The sequence below is a fragment of the Salmo salar genome, chromosome 13, assembly GCF_965601325.2.
Source record: "Salmo salar chromosome 13, fSalSal1, whole genome shotgun sequence".
Lineage (NCBI taxonomy): Eukaryota > Metazoa > Chordata > Actinopteri > Salmoniformes > Salmonidae > Salmo > Salmo salar.
Genome location: NC_138303.1, coordinates 1702920 through 1719179, shown reverse-complemented (window position 1 = coordinate 1719179; position 16260 = coordinate 1702920). Strand labels below are relative to the sequence as shown.

At 44.6% G+C, this 16260-nt stretch overlaps 1 protein-coding gene across 1 annotated transcript; it reads right to left on the bottom strand.

The window, feature by feature from the left end:
* Positions 1–1578: 1578 nt before the first annotated feature.
* Positions 1579–14192, bottom strand: vma22 (vacuolar ATPase assembly factor VMA22). Its single transcript, NM_001146671.1, is given in 5 exon segments — positions 1579–1891; positions 2452–2640; positions 10388–10488; positions 13475–13578; positions 13867–14192. Coding segments are annotated over 5 exon segments (654 nt in total). The 5' UTR covers positions 13984–14192; the 3' UTR covers positions 1579–1748.
* Between the last annotated feature and the right edge of the window lie 2068 nt (positions 14193–16260).

The window sequence follows — 16260 nt, the reverse complement described above, 5'->3', positions numbered from 1 at the left end:
ATCAGTCCCTACACCCAAAGAAGGGCACTGCGTTCATCCACCTCTGGCCTGCTCGCCTCCCTACCTCTGCGGAAGCACAGATCCCGCTCAGCCCAGTCAAAACTGTTCGCTGCTCTGGCACCCCAATGGTGGAACAAGCTCCCTCACGACGCCAGGACAGCGGAGTCAATCACCACCTTCCGGAGACACCGGAAACCCCACCTCTTTAAGGAATACCTGGGATAGGATTAAGTAATCCTTCTAGCCCCCCCCTACCCTCCCCCCCCAAAATATATAGATGTACTATTGTAAAGTGGTTGTTCCACTGGATATCATAAGGTGAATGCACCAATTTGCGTCTGCTAAATGACGTAAATGTAAATGTAGACGAACGGATGATCTCCGCATGTGTGGTTCCCACCGTGAAGCATGGAGGAGGAGGTGTGATGGTGCTTTGCTGGTGACACTGTAAGTGATTTACTTAGAATTCAAGGCATACATAACCAGCATGGCTACCACAGTATTCTGCAGCAATACGCCATCCCTTCTGGTTTGCGCTTAGTGGGACTATCATTTGTTTTTAAACAGGACAATGGCGCAACACACCTCAGGTTGTGTAAGGGCTATTTGACCAAGAAGGAGAGTGATGGAGTGCTGCATCAGATGACCTGGCCTCCACAATCACCCGACCTGAACCCAATTAAGATTGCTTGGGATAAGCTGGACCGCAGAGTGACGGAAAAGCAGCCAACAAGTGCTCAGCATTTGTGGGAACTCCTTCAAGACTGTTGGAAAAGCATTCCAGGTGAAGCTGGTTGAGAGAATGCAGAAAGAGTGTGCAAAGCTGTCATCAAGGCAAAGGGTGGCTTTTTTATTTAACTAGGCAAGTCAGTTAAGAACACATTCTTATTTACAATGACGGATTTTTACCTTGTCAGCTAGGGGATTCGATCCAGCAACCTTTCGGTTACTGGCCCAACGCTCTAACCACTAGGCTACATGCCATCCCTTTAAAGAATCTCAAATATAAAATATATTTTGATTTGTTTAATAGTTTTTTGGTTACTACAATGTCTCCATATGTGTTATTTCATAGTTTACGTCTTAAATATTATTCTACAATGTAGAAAATAGTCTAAATAAAGTAAAACCCTTGAATGAGTAGGTGTCCAAACTTTGGACCGGTACTGTACATATCTACCTCAATGTATCTTTACCCCTATTAGCTACATGTACATATCTACCGCAATGTATCTTTACCCCTATTAGCTACATGTACATATCTACCGCAATGTATCTTTACCCCTATTAGCTACATCTACATATCTACCGCAATGTATCTTTACCCCTATTAGCTACATGTACATATCTACCGCAATGTATCTTTACCCCTATTAGCTACATGTACATATCTACCTCAATGTATCTTTACCCCTATTAGCTACATGTACATATCTACCTCAATGTATCTTTACCCCTATTAGCTACATGTAAGTATAGGTAGCAGGGGTATACCTTGAGTATTTCTCTCTGCTAATACAGGCGTAATAAAGTTCACAAATATTGTGATAAAAAAAAGATGTATATTTGATTATTTCTATATTATTTATTTATTTATTTATCAGGGGTGCTGCAGCCCACTCAGCCTTTGTATGAAAGTGCACTACTATACTATGTGGGAGAGAGTGGCTGTGTATGCTAAACCATGATCTGGTCAGTCAGGTCCGTCTGGTCAGTCTGTCCGTCTGGTCAGTCTGTCAGTCTGTCAATCAGGTCAGTCTGTCAGTCAGGTCAGTCTGTCCGTCCGTCTGGTCCGAGGTCTGGCTCCTGCTCTTCTGTTTCATCTGCAGCTGTTGTCTGGTGGTCAGGACTGCAGACTGGAGAGCAGCCATCTCCGCTGACAACTCTACCGCTACAGGTGAGAGGGGGGGAAGTAGGGAGGGGGGGGCAAAGAGAGAGGGGGAGGAGGGGGGAGCAAAGAGAGAGGAGGGGCCAAGGGAGAGGGGACAAAGGAGAGAGGGGAGGAGGGGACAGGGAGAGGAGGAAGGGACAAGGGAGAGGGGGGAGGAGGGGACAAGGGAGAGGAGGGGTCAAGGGAGAGGAGGGAAGAGGGGTCAAGGGAGAGGAGGGAAGAGGGGAGAAGGGTGGGGGTGGAGGAGGGGACGGGAGAAGGGTGGGGGTGGAGGAGGGGACAAGGGAGAGGGTGGATGGGGGAGGAGGGAGAAGGCAGAGAAGGGAAAACATTTATTTTTCATCCATATTGGAAGGCGACCGTTTCACCCATCCTACCAGACAGACCCTAACTTGTTTCACCCATCCTACCAGACAGACCTAACTTGTTTCACCCATCCTACCAGACAGACCCTAACTTGTTTCACCCATCCTACCAGACAGACCCTAACTTGTTTCACCCATCCTACCAGACAGACCCTAACTTGTTTCACCCATCCTACCAGACAGACAGGAGCCTACCCTGTTTGAATGAGGCCTGGGCCTGTTTCAGGGTCTGAGGCACCAGGATTCCAAACCACTTCAGTGGGTCCTGCTGGGGGTTGGTTTCAGGTTTGGAGGAAGGAGCCGTCTCGGTCTCTGTCCACGGATGCTTGTTGTCACTCTGGTCTATCTCTGGAACCTCCTGCGTCTTCACTCTTCTCCTCACACCTGTAGGTCCAACACACATACAGTCAGATGAGAGGTCTTACATGTTTTTTACCTTCATTTAACAAGAAAAAGCCCTTTGAGACCCAGAGTCTCTTTTTTTTAAATGTCTTGTATTATTTATTTCACCTTTATTTAACCAGGTAGGCTAGTTGAGAACAAGTTCTCATTTACAACTGAGACCTGGCCAAGATAAAGCAAAGCACTGCGACACAAACAACACAGAGTCACACATGGAATAAACAAGCGTACAGCGTACAGTCAATAAAACAATAGGAAAAAAAGAGTCTATATACAGTGTGTGCAAATGGCGTGAGGAGGTAGGCAATAAATAGGCCATAGTAGCGAAGTAATTACAGTTTAGCAAATTAACACTGGAGTGATAGATGAGCAGATGATGATGTGCAAGTAGAAATACTGGTGTGCAAAAGAGCAGAAAAGTAAATAAAAACAATATGTGGATGAGGTAGGTAGATTGGGTGGGCTATTTACAGATGGACTATGTACAGCTGCAGCGATCGGTTAGCTGCTCAGATAGCTGATGTTTGAAGTTAGAGGGAAATGTAAGACTCCAGCTTCAGCGATTTTTGCAATTCGTTCCAGTCATTGGCAGCAGAGAACTGGAAGGAAAGGCGGCCAAAGGAGGTGTTGGCTTTGGGGATGACCAGTGAGATATACCTGCTGGAGCGCGTGCTACGGGTGGGTGTTGTTATCGTGACCAGTGAACTGAGATAAGGCGGAGTTTTACCAAGCATAGACTTATAGATGACCTGGAGCCAGTGGGTCTGGCGACGAATATGTAGTTAACACAGTGTCCAAAGAAGGGCGAGATGTACAGTCGTGGCCAAAGTTTTGAGAATGACACAAATATTAATTTTCACAAAGTCTGCTGCCTCAGTTTGTATGATGGCAATTTGCATATACTCCAGAATGTTATGAAGAGTGATCAGATGAATTGCAATTAATTGCAAAGTCCCTCTTTGCCATGCAAATGAACTGAATCCCCAAAAAACATTTCCACTGCATTTCAGCCCTACCACAAAAGGACCAGCTGACATCATGTCAGTGATTCTCTCGTTAACACAGGTGTGAGTGTTGACGAGGACAAGGCTGGAGATCACTCTGTCATGCTGATTGAGTTCAAATAACATACTGGAAGCTTCAAAAGGAGGGTGGTGATTGGAATCATTGTTCGTCCTCTGTCAACCATGGTTATTTACATGGAAACACGTGCCATCATCATTGCTTTGCACAAAAAGGGCTTCACAGGCAAGGATATTGCTGCCAGTAAGATTGCACCTAAATCAACCATTTATCGGATCATCAAGAACTTCAAGGAGAGCGGTTCAATTGTTGTGAAGAAGGCTTCAGGGCGCCCAAGAAAGTCCAGCAAGCGCCAGGACCGTCTCCGAAAGTTGATTCAGCTGCGGGATCGGGGCACCACCAGTACAGAGCTTGCTCAGGAATGGCAGCAGGCAGGTGTGAGTGCATCTGCACGCACAGTGAGGCAAAGACTTTTGGAGGGTGGCAAGAAGGGCAGCAAAGAAGCCACTTCTCTCCAGGAAAAACATCAGGGACAGACTGATATTCTGCAAAAGGTACAGGGATTGGACTGCTGAGGCCTGGGGTAAAGTCATTTTCTCTGATGAGTCCCCTTTCCGATTGTTTGGGGCATCGAGAAGACAAGGTGAGCGCTACCAACAGTAAAGCATCCTGAGGCCATTCATGTGTGGGGTTGCTTCTCAGCCAAGAGAGTGGGCTCACTCACAATTTTGCCTAAGAACACAGCCATGAATAAAGAATGGTACCAACACATCCTCCGAGAGCAACTTCTCCCAACCATCCAGGAACAGTTTGGTAACGAACAATGCCTTTTCCAGCATGACGGAGCACCTTGCTATAAGGCAAAAGTGATAACTAAGTGGCTCGGGGAACAAAACATCGATATTTTGGGTCCATGGCCAGGAAACTCCCCAGACCTTAATCCCATTGAGAACTTGTGGTCAATCCTCAAGAGGCGGGTGGACAAACAAAAACCCACAAATTCTGACAAACTCCAAGCATTTATTATGCAAGAATGGGCTGCGATCAGTCAGGATGTGGCCCAGAAGTTAATTGACAGCATGCCAGGGCGGATTGCAGAGGTCTTGAAAAAAAAGGGTCAACACTGCAAATATTGACTCTTTGCATCAACTTCATGTAATTGTCAATAAAAGCCTTTGACACTAATGAAATGCTTGTAATTATACTTCAGTATTCCATAGTAACATCTGACAAAAATATTTAAAGACACTAAAGCAGCAAACTTTGTGGAAATTAATATTTGTGTCATTCTCAAATCTTTTGGCCATGACTGTATACAGAATGGTGTCGTCTGCCTAGAGGTGGATCAGGGAATCACCCGCAGCAAGAGCGACATCGTTGATATATACAGAGAAAAGAGTCGGCCCGAGAATTGAACCCTGTGGTACCCCCATAGAGACTGCCAGAGGTCCGGACAACACGCCCTCCAATTTGACACACTAAATTCTGTCTGAGAAGTAGTTGGTGAACCAGGTTAGGCAGTCATTTGAGAAACCAAGGCTGTTGAGTCTGCCGATAAGGATACGATGATTGACAGAGTCGAAAGCCTTGGCCAGGTCGATGAAGACGGCTGCACAGTACTGTCTTTTATCGATGGTGGTTATGATATCGTTTAGGACCTTGAGCGTGGCTGAGGTGCACCCGTGACCAGCTCGGAAACCGGATTGCACAGCGGAGAAGGTACGGTGGCATTCGAAATGGTCAGTGATCTGTTTATTAACTTGGCTTTCGAAGACTTTAGAAAAGCAGGGCAGGATGAATATAGGTCTATAACAGTTTGGGTCTAGAGTGTCTAGTAATAGGGGTTACAACAATGACAGCAGATAATTTTAGAAAGAGAGGGTCCAGATTGTCTAGCCCGGCTGATTTGTACGGGTCCAGGTTTTGCAGCTCTTTCAGAACATCTGCTATCTGGATTTGGGTGAAGGAGAAGCTGAGGAGGCTTGGGCGAGTAGCTGCGGGTGGGGCGGAGCTGTTGGCCGGGGTTGGGGTAGCCAGGAGGAAAGCATGGCCAGCCGTAGAGAAATGCTTATTGAAATTATCGATTATCGTGGATTTATTGGTGGTGACAGTGTTACCTAGCCTCAGTGCAGTGGGCAGCTGGGAGGAGGTGCGCTTATTCTACATGGACTTTACAGTGTCCCAAAACCTTTTGGAGTTAGAGCTACAGGATGCAAATTTCTGTTTGAAAAAGCTAGCCTTTGCTTTCCTGACTGACTGCCAGTATTGGTTCCTGACTTCCCTGAACAGTTGCATATCGTGGGGACTATTCGATGCTAGTGCAGTACGCCACAGGATGTTTTTGTGCTGGTCGAGAGCAGTCAGGTCTGGAGTGAACCAAGGACTATATCTGTTCTTAGTTCTACATTTTTTGAAAGGGGCATGCTTATTTAAGATGGTGAGGAAATTACTTTTAAAGAACAACCAGGCATCCTCGACTGACGGGATGAGGTCAATATCCTTCCAGGTTATTGAAGGTTGTTCGATTAGAAAGGCCTGCTCGCAGAAGTGTTTTAGGGAGCGTTTGACAGTGATGAGGGGTGGTCGTTTGGTCACAGACCCATAGCGGACGCAGGCAATGAGGCAGTGATCGCTGAGATCCTGGTTGAAGACAGCAGAGGTGATTTAGAGGGCAAGTTGGTCAGGATGATATCTAAGAGGGTGCCCATGTTTACGGCTTTAGGGTTGTACCTGGTGGGTTCCTTGATAATTTGTGTTAGATTGAGGGCATCTAGCTTAGATTGTAGGACTGACGGGGTGTTAAGCATATCCAAGTTTAGGTCACCTAGCAGAACGAACTCTGAAGATAGATGGGGTGCAATCATTTCACATATGGTGTCCAGGGCACAGCTGGGAGCTGAGAGGGGTCTATAACAGGCGGCAACGGTGAGAGACTTATTTCTGGAGAGATACATTTTTTAAATTAGAACTCGAACTGTTTGGGCATAGACCTGGAAAGTATGACAGAACTTTGCAGCCTATCTCTGCAGTAGATTGCAACGCCTCCCTCTTTGGCAGTTCTATCTTTACGGAAAATGTTGTAGTTGGGGATGGAAATCTCCAAATTTTTGGTGGCCTTCCTTAGCCAGGATTCAGATACGGCAAGGACATCAGGATTGGCGGAGTGTGCTAAAGCAGTGAGTAAAACAAACTTAGGGAGGAGGCTTCTGATGTTAACATGCATGAAACCAAGGCGTTTACGGTTACAGAAGTCAACAAATGAGAGTGCCTGGGGAAATGCTGGGCCTTTCAAGGGTGATCTGGCAAAGAAGGCAGCAACAATCAATACATTACATAATTAAAACATACCCAATACAACAACATGATCCAGCCTAAAAAAAAGCATTTCCATTCCTCCGTAACAGTCTCCCATCAATATTTTAAATGCATTCAGTGGCACTAACAAGTATCCATAAGTTAACGATTCCAAGACATAACTCCAAATAATTCAATATAAACTGATTTCTCAGTGCCATACTAAGTAATGCTACATTCAGAAAGAATTCAGACCCCTCCACATTTTGTTACGTTACAGCTTAATTAGAAAAACGTATATATTATTTTATCCCCCTCATCAATCTACACACAATACCCCATAATGAAAAAGCAAAGAAATATCAAATTTACATAAGTATTCAGACCCTTTACTCAGTACTTTGTTGAAGCACCTTTGGCAGCGATTACAGCCTCGAGTTTCTTGGGTATGACTCTACAAGCTTGGCACACCTGTATTCGGGGAATTTCTCCCATTCTTCTCTGCAGATCCTCTCAAGCTCTGCCCGATCGAACATCTCTGGAGACCTGAAAATAGATGTTCAGCGACACTCCCCATCCAACCTGACAGAGCTTGAGAGGATCTGCAGAGAACAATGGGAGAAACTCACCAAATACAGGTGTGCTAAGCCTGTAGCATCATACCCAAGAAGACTGGCGCCCGGAGAGGATGGCTGACGTTTTACATGCTCCTATCCAACTGTGCTATTTTGCTAGGTTTTTTTGCGTTGTTTGTAACTTATTTTTTTTACTTGTTTTGTACATAATGTTACTGTCTCTTATGACCGAAAATAACTTCTGGACATCAGAACAGCGATTACTCACCTCAAACTGGAAGAAGCTTTTTCCTTTAACGAGTCAGATGAGAAGGATATACTGCTTTTCCGGGAACAGGCCCAAATCCCTGTCATTTGCGTGAAGAAAAGACGGAGAAAACGGGGGCGGAGGTCAGGCTGCCTTCAGAGAATTTGTAGGCGAGCGAGTAAACTCCCATTGCCTTCCGTTCTATTGGCCAACATGCAATCATTAGGGTCTGTCATTATGATCAAGATTAAACTACCAACGGGACATTATAAACTGTAATATCTTATGTTTCACTGAGACGTGGCTGAACGACGACATGGATAATATAGAGCTATCTACCAAGAGAGTTCTCATCTTATTCGTAGCCGTCTATTTACCACCACAGACCGATGCTGGCACTAAGACCGCACTCAAACAACTCTATGACGCCAATAAGCAAACAAGAAAATGCTCATCCAGAAGCGGCGCTCCTAGTGACCGGGGACTTTAATGCAGGCAAACTTAAATCCGTTTTACCTCATTTCTACCAGCATGTCACATGGGGCGGCAGCGTAGCCTAGTGGTTAGAGCGTTGGACTAGTAACCGAAAGGTTGCAAGATCGAATCCCCGAGCTGACAAGGTACAAATCTGTCGTTCTGCCCCTGAACAAGGCTGTTAACCCACTGTTCCTAGGCCGTCATTGAAAATAAGAATTTGTTCTTAACTGACTTCCCTAGTTAAATAAAGGTTAAATAAATAATAAATCTGACCATAATTCTATCCTCCTGATTCCTGCTTACAAGCAAAAACTAAAAGCAGGAAGTACCAGTGACTCGCTCAATACGGAAGTGGTCAGATGACGCGGATGCTATGCTACAGGACTGTTTTGCTGCACAGACTGGAATATGTTCTGGGATTCATCCAATGGCATTGAGGAGTGTACCACCTCAGTCATCAGCTTCATCAATAAGTGCATTGACGACGTAGTCCCCACAGTGACCGTATGTACATATCCCAACCAGAAGCCATGGATTACAGGCAACATCCGCATCGAGCTAAAGGCTGCCGGAAAACTAATCCGGACATTTATAAGAAATCCCGCTTTGCCTTCAGACGAACCATCAAACAAGAAAAGCGTCAAAACAGGATTAAGATTTAATCATACTACACCGGCTCTGACGCTCGTCGGATGTGGCAGGGCTTGAAAACTATTACAGACTACAAAGGGAAGCACAGCCGCAAGCTGCCCAGTGACACGAGCCTACCAGATGAGCTAAATGCCTTTTATACTCGCTTCGAGGCAAGCAACACTGAAGCATGCACGAGAGCACCAGCTGTTGTGGACGACTGTGCGGTAGCCGATGTGAGCGAGACATTTAAACAGGTCAAAATTCACAAATCCGCGGGACCAGACGGATTACCAGGACGTGTACTCAAAGCATGCGTGGACCCACTGGCAAGTGTCTTCACTGACATTTTCAACCTCTCCCTGACCGAGTGTGTAATACCTACATGTTTCAAGCATGTGAGCAAGACAAAGGAGCTGATCGTGGACTACAGGTAAAGGTGGGCCGAACAGGCCCCCATTAACATTGACGGGGCTGTAGTGGAGCGGGTCGAGAGTTTCAAGTTCCTTGGTGTCCACGTCACCAACGAACTATCATGGTCCAAACACACCAAGACAGTCGTGAAGAGGGCACAACAAAACCTTTTCCCCCTCAGGAGACTGAAAAGATTTGGCATGGGTCCCCAGATCCTCAAAAAGTTCTACAGCTGCACCATCGAGAGCATCCTGACCGGTTGCATCACCGCCTGATATGGCAACTGCTCGGCATCTGACCGTAAGGCGCTACAGAGGGTAGTGCGAACGGCCCAGTACATCACTGGGGCCAAGCTTCCTGCCATCCAGGACCTATATAATAGGCGGTGTCAGAGGAAAGGCCAAAAAATTGTCAGACTCCAGTCACCCAAGTCATAGACTGTTTTCTCTGCTACCACACGGCAAGCAGTACCGGAGCACCAATTCTATGACCAGAAGGCTCCTTAACAGCTTCTACCCCCAAGCCATAAGACTGCTGAATAGTTAATCAAATGGCCACCGAACTATTTACATTGACACCCCTCCTTGACATTTACAGTGACACACTGCTGCTACTCGCTGTTTATTATCTATGGATAGTCACTTCACCCCTACCTACATGTACAAATTACCTCGACTAACCTGTACCCCCCCCCACATTGACTCGGTACCGGTACCCCCTGTATATAGCCTCGTTATTGTTATTTTATTGTGTTACTTTTTATAATTTTTGACATTTGTTTATTTGGTAAATATTTTCTTAACTCTTCAAAAACTGCGCTGTTGGTTAAGGGCTTGTAAGTAAGCATTTCACGGTAAGGTCTACACTTGTTGTATTCGGCGCATGTGACAAATAAAGTTTGATTAGACTCGAGGCTGTAAATCGCTGCCAAAGGTGCTTCAACAAAGTACTGAGGTCTGTTAGAAGGTCTGAATACTTTCCGAATGCAGTCTATTAACCTATCCCTTTTAAAGGCCTGCAGTTGACATATGGAAAAGACAGCCTACACTAGTCAGTGGTGCTCCATTACCCTCCTTGTCTTTAGGTCCAATGTCCTCCACCTGTCTCTCTTCAGGAGACTTCAGCGTCCTTCTCTGTGTCTGGAACTCGGCCTCACCACTCTCCAGAGTCCTATGACACACTAGCATCATTATTATCCCAGATATACCCTCTACCACACAGTACACAGAGTTGATAAACAGACATGCCTTGGAAGTTTGAGTTCACTGAATGGTGAGAACTGACAGCCTAAATAAAGTTGTATTGTATAGATGTAGCTAAGTTATAGTCAGGGATGCAAACTAGTGAGGGCCCAAAAAGGTGGCACTTTTTGTTTTGCATGCGAAAAATCCCTGCTAGGGGGAAATGTAGGTTTCAACTAATTAAACAACAAAGAATATGATCTACATGATCAGTCTCTGTGTAAAATAAAGTGATTCATGTGAATCTAACTCACAGCTAAAAAATGTAAAGAAAGCAATCCAATGTTATTTGTTACCTAAACTTTACTGCAAATGACACTCAAGGCTTGAGAAAAAACAATACCCTAATATTGCAGTTAACCATGACAGCCTTTATAATAGAAGGCTTGTTACCATCACAGCCTTGATAATAGAACGCTTGTTACCATGACAGCCTTGATAATAGAACGCTTGTTACCATGACAGCCTTTATAATAGAACGCTTGTTACCATGACAGCCTTTAGAACGCTTGTGACCACACACATATAAATATTGAATTTAGGGGAAAAAACATCTTAAGGTAGAATGAAACAAACAGGCATTCTATTTTTGCTCTATTATAGTGGCCACTATAGTAGACACCGATCAAGTGCACAAGGCTACATGTGTGCAAAAATAACGTTAACTGAGTAAAACATTTAATAATCCCCCCTCACTCACACACAAGTGTTACTGTCAATTTCAACACAATGAAAGCAATATCTTTGGGCTACACTACACATTATTACATTGTACATTTTCTGCACTGTGGACATCTGTTCTACAACGTGCCAGCAGAGCATGATACCCTTTGTTGGCATAATTGATCTCAATCCCATTGAGGTCCCAGACGTGCTCAATGGGATTGAGATCCGTGCTCTTCGCTGGACATGGCAGAACACTGAAATTCCTGTCATGCAGGAAATCACACACAGAACGAGCAGTATGGCTGTTGGCATTGTCATGCTGGAGGGTCATGTCAGGATGAGCCTGCAGGAAGGGTAAACACGAATCCGAACATCAACCCTGGTGAGACAAAACCACGACTCGTCAGTGAAGAGCACTTTTTGCCAGTCCTGTCTGGTTCAGCGACGTTGTTGCCAGTGATGTCTGGTGAGGACCTGCCTTACAACAGGCCTACATGCCCTCAGTCCAGCCTCTCTCAGCCTATTGCGGACAGTCTGAGCACTGATGGAGGGATTCTGTGTTCCTGGTGTAATTCGGGTAGTTGTTGTTGCCATCCTGTACCTGTCCCGCAGGTGTGATGTTCGGATGTACCGATCCTGTGCAGGTGTTGTTACACGTGGTCTGCCACTGCGAGGACGATCAGCTGTCCGTCCTGTCTCCCTGTAGCGCTGTCTTAGGTGTCTCACAGTACGGACATTGCAATTTATTGCTCTTGCCACATCTGCAGTCCTTGTGCCTCCTTGCAGCATGCCTAAGGCACGTTCACGCAGATGAACAGGGACCCTGGGCATCTTTTTTGTTGTTGTGTTTTTCAGAGTCAGTAGAAAGGCCTCTTTAGCATCCTAAGTTTTCATAACTGTGACCTAATTGCCTACCATCTGTAAGCTGTTAGTGTCTTAATGACCATTCCACAGGTGCATGTCCATTAATTGTTTATAGTTCATTGTACAAGCATGGGAAACAGTGTTTAAACCCTTTACAATGAAGATCTGTGAAGTTATTTGGATTTTTACTAATTATCTTTGAAAGACAGGGTCCTGAAAAAGGGATGTTTATTTTTTTGCTGAGTTTAGTTAACATTTCACACAGATTGCTAGGGTCCATTAAACAACTAACGCGTTAATACTTGAGGAACGGCAAGGAATCGTATACCGGTTAAAACTATAGCGAATTGGTTAGGTTACTAACGTTAGCTCATCTGATGTTGTAACGTTAGCTAGCTAGCTTTCTGACTTTATTAGCCAGCTCATTTTCAAACAATAAACTAAATGATTTGTTCAGCTAAGTTGGCTAATGTTGCTCAACATTACTCTTGTAAGCTGACAGATAATTTGATCCAGCTACTATAGCAAGATACTAAACAATGCTAACAATACTTTTCCCACCACACTTCCTCCCTCACCTCAAACTTTCCAAATGGAGTTCGCTTCATCACCTTCTCACCCCGTTCGTGGTCAGGCTTCTCACCTACCTCTTCGTTATCATTCAGGGACGTGCTGCTGTAACTAGCAAATTGGTTCTCTTCTCTCTTCAGTCGGGTGCTGCATTCTGTTGTTATGTGAATGACTGGCTGAGCCTTGGATACAGCAGCCAGTACCGCTCCAAACGCGGATCACTCGTTCCCTTACAGCCAGTACCGCTCCAAACGCGGATCACTCGTTCCCTTACAGCCAGTAGTGATCCAAACGCGGATCACTCGTTCCCTTACAGCCAGTACCACTCCAAACGCGGATCACTCGTTCCCTTACAGCCAGTACCGCTCCAAACGCGGATCACTTGTTCCCTTACAGCCAGTACCGCTCCAAACGCAGATCACTCGTTCCCTTACAGCCAGTACCGCTCCAAACGCGGATCACTCGTTCCCTTACAGCCAGTACCGCTCCAAACGCAGATCACTCGTTCCCTTAGAGCCAGTACCGCTCCAAACGCGGATCACTCGTTCCCTTACAGCCAGTACCGCTCCAAACGCAGATCACTCGTTCCTTTACAGCCAGTACCGCTCCAAACACGGATCACTCGTTCGCTTACAGCCAGTAGTGATCCAAATCCCACCCCCAAACGTTTCTCATCAGATCTACACGAATCACGTAGGTCACACATTTTGGAATCAAAACGGAGAATTTCGCTGAAAGGTGACTAGTTTTCATCCCTGGTTATAGATGGTTTATAAGGTTAATACAGTCTTTGGCTAAGCGCATCTCCTTCGTACCTGGTGTGGACTCGGACCAGAGGTTCCATCTCACTCCCATACTGCAGAGCAGACACCTGCTTGTTGCCCATCGAATACCTCGCTTTGGACATGGAGAACCATCCCTGTATCACAAGCAGACAGACAGAGAGCGAGAGACAGCGACAGAGACAGAGACAGAGACAGAGAGCGAGAGAGAGAGAGAGAGAGAGAGAGAGAGAGAGAGACACACACACACACACACACACACACACACACACACACACACACACACACACACACACACACACACACACACACACACACACACACACACACACACACACACAATGTAAAGCCACAATATAAAGCCCCTGATCAAGACATCAAAGACAGTCTAGCCCTTGATACATCATGTCATTTCCATCCTATACCTGTTCTATTAAAGAGTTGAGTCTCTCTCGTTTCTCCTCCAGCAGCTCCAGTTGGTCCATAAAGACAAGCAGCTTTTTATCCAACAAGACACACTCTTCTTTCTCTGACAGACCCATCTCTCAATCTGTTTCTGTTTCTCTCTCTCTCTCTCCTACCGTCTCACAGTTCGACGAGCAGAGATCCCGGTGACTATCCCAACTTAGATAAAACACGATTAAATAGTGGTATTCTTATAAACTAGGCGTTTGTATCACGGTTTGTTTGAAAGAGACAGTCGGAAAGCGATTGTTTACGAGGCTTCAAATACCATTTCCGTTTTCTGGTCATGTGAGGGGATCACAAGCAGCACAGATGATGACGTCACGTCCGTATGGCGTTGAATAAACCTTCAAAATAAAAGCCCGCATTTCAAAACATTGCAATGTGGATAACTCATTCAAAATGTTGATTATATATATATATATATATATATAGTTAAATAAAGGTACAAAGTTAAAGGTAAAAAAAATAATATGTATATATATATATATTTTTTTTTTTTTTGTGTACCTTTATTTAACTAGGCAAGTCAGTTAAGAACACATTCTTATTTACAATGACGGCCTACCCCGGCCAAACCCGGACGACGCTGGGACAATTGTGCGCCGCCCGATGGGACTCCCAATCACGGCTGTTATGATAAAGCCTGGATATGAGACAGGTAGTAAAGGAGGGAGACAGATTTTCTGCTGAGTTGGGCCTCTCTTCCTCTTTGACTTCACCAACGTAGTGGAGCCGAAACCAAATATATATATATATATATAACTTATTTATTTAAATTTGTATTTATTTATTTAAACCCATACTTTTTTAACAAACGTTAATCAAATAAAACCACCAACAGTTTGCTCATTGCTCTTGCTCTAAAATGGCAAATCTGCGCAAATGTGCATGTGACAATTTAATGTCAACAAGGAAACAGTCGGTGGTTGTATTCAATGTTTATTGAAAAAGTATGGATTCAGCAAACAAAGAAAGGCAACCGACTACAGAGGACAAACATAGGTACAAAGTCGGCGTTTCATAATACATTTATGTAGTATTGACCTTGGGCGAATTGATGTAGTCGGAGCTAGATTCCACAAATCCTGGTCTCTGCAATTCTGTGAACTGTCTTGTGCAAGTTTTAAATTGACACAATACCTGTTAGCAAAGGTGCAAGCTAGAGATGCCGTTCAGAAGCTTGCAGGGATTTGCAGTTTTGCATGATGTCTACTTTGATGCTAATTAGTGTAACAGTGTAGGTTCCGTCCCTCTCTTCGCCCCAACCTGGGCTCGAACCAGGGACCCTTGCACACATCAACTACTGACACCCACGAAAATTAGCGCGCACCACCGCTAACTAACTAGCCATTTCACATCGGTTACATTAGCATTTTAGAATCTTGGAGTAAATAGAGCAGAACATATTGATAAAAGTCAACTTGTCCGAGAGAGATTTACATGATTATCAAAACGTCACTCCAGGGTAAGCCTACACAAAAAATAGCCCTTATTTTAAGTGTTTCTACAATCCCCTATGGGGAAAATGAAGGGTCGACAAACGATTGAACCATTTCCCTGTTTGACCGCTAGGTTTTATGGGTGTTATAACATCTCCAATGTGGGGCTCTATTGGTGAAGTTCATCAGAAACTTTCTTCACCGTGAAGTGGAGTTTAGTCCGCTAACTTGTAAGCGATGTCATAGAAACACATCATGAGGTATACTGGTAGTCCTTCTATATAACAGCCTGGTCTCATAGACTAGACGTAACATAGTAAATGTAAATCCGGCTCACTCAAATTGGTATGATATGTTACGTTTTGTCAATCCGGATCACTCAAATTGGTATGATATGTTACGTTTGGTATGGTTATATCAGACAGAAGATTACTTACGGCAAAAATCTAGGTAGGCTTGTTGGTCTGGGTGGATGGGTAGCTGTATAACGCGAACGTCTAGCAACCCGAAAGTCATCAAGGACAACTTTAGCTCATTGCTACTTTGCAACTACTTACCATGTTAGCTTACCCTAACCTTAACCATTTAACCTAACTCCTTTTATTTTTATTTAACCTTTATTTAACTAGGCAAGTCGTTTTACCTAACTCCTAACCTTAACCCTAACCTTCACCCCTAACCCCTAGCCTAGCTAACGCTAGCAACCTAGCTAACATTAGTGTTAGCCACCTAGATAACTTTGTAAAACATCATGCGAATTGTAATTATATGAAATGGATGATGTACATCCACAAATTAATACATACCATACGAATCGTAACATACTTTTGGTAATGTAGTGTATGTGGACACCTGCTCGTCTAACATCTCATTCCAAAATCATGGCCATTAATATGGAGTTGGTCCCCGCTT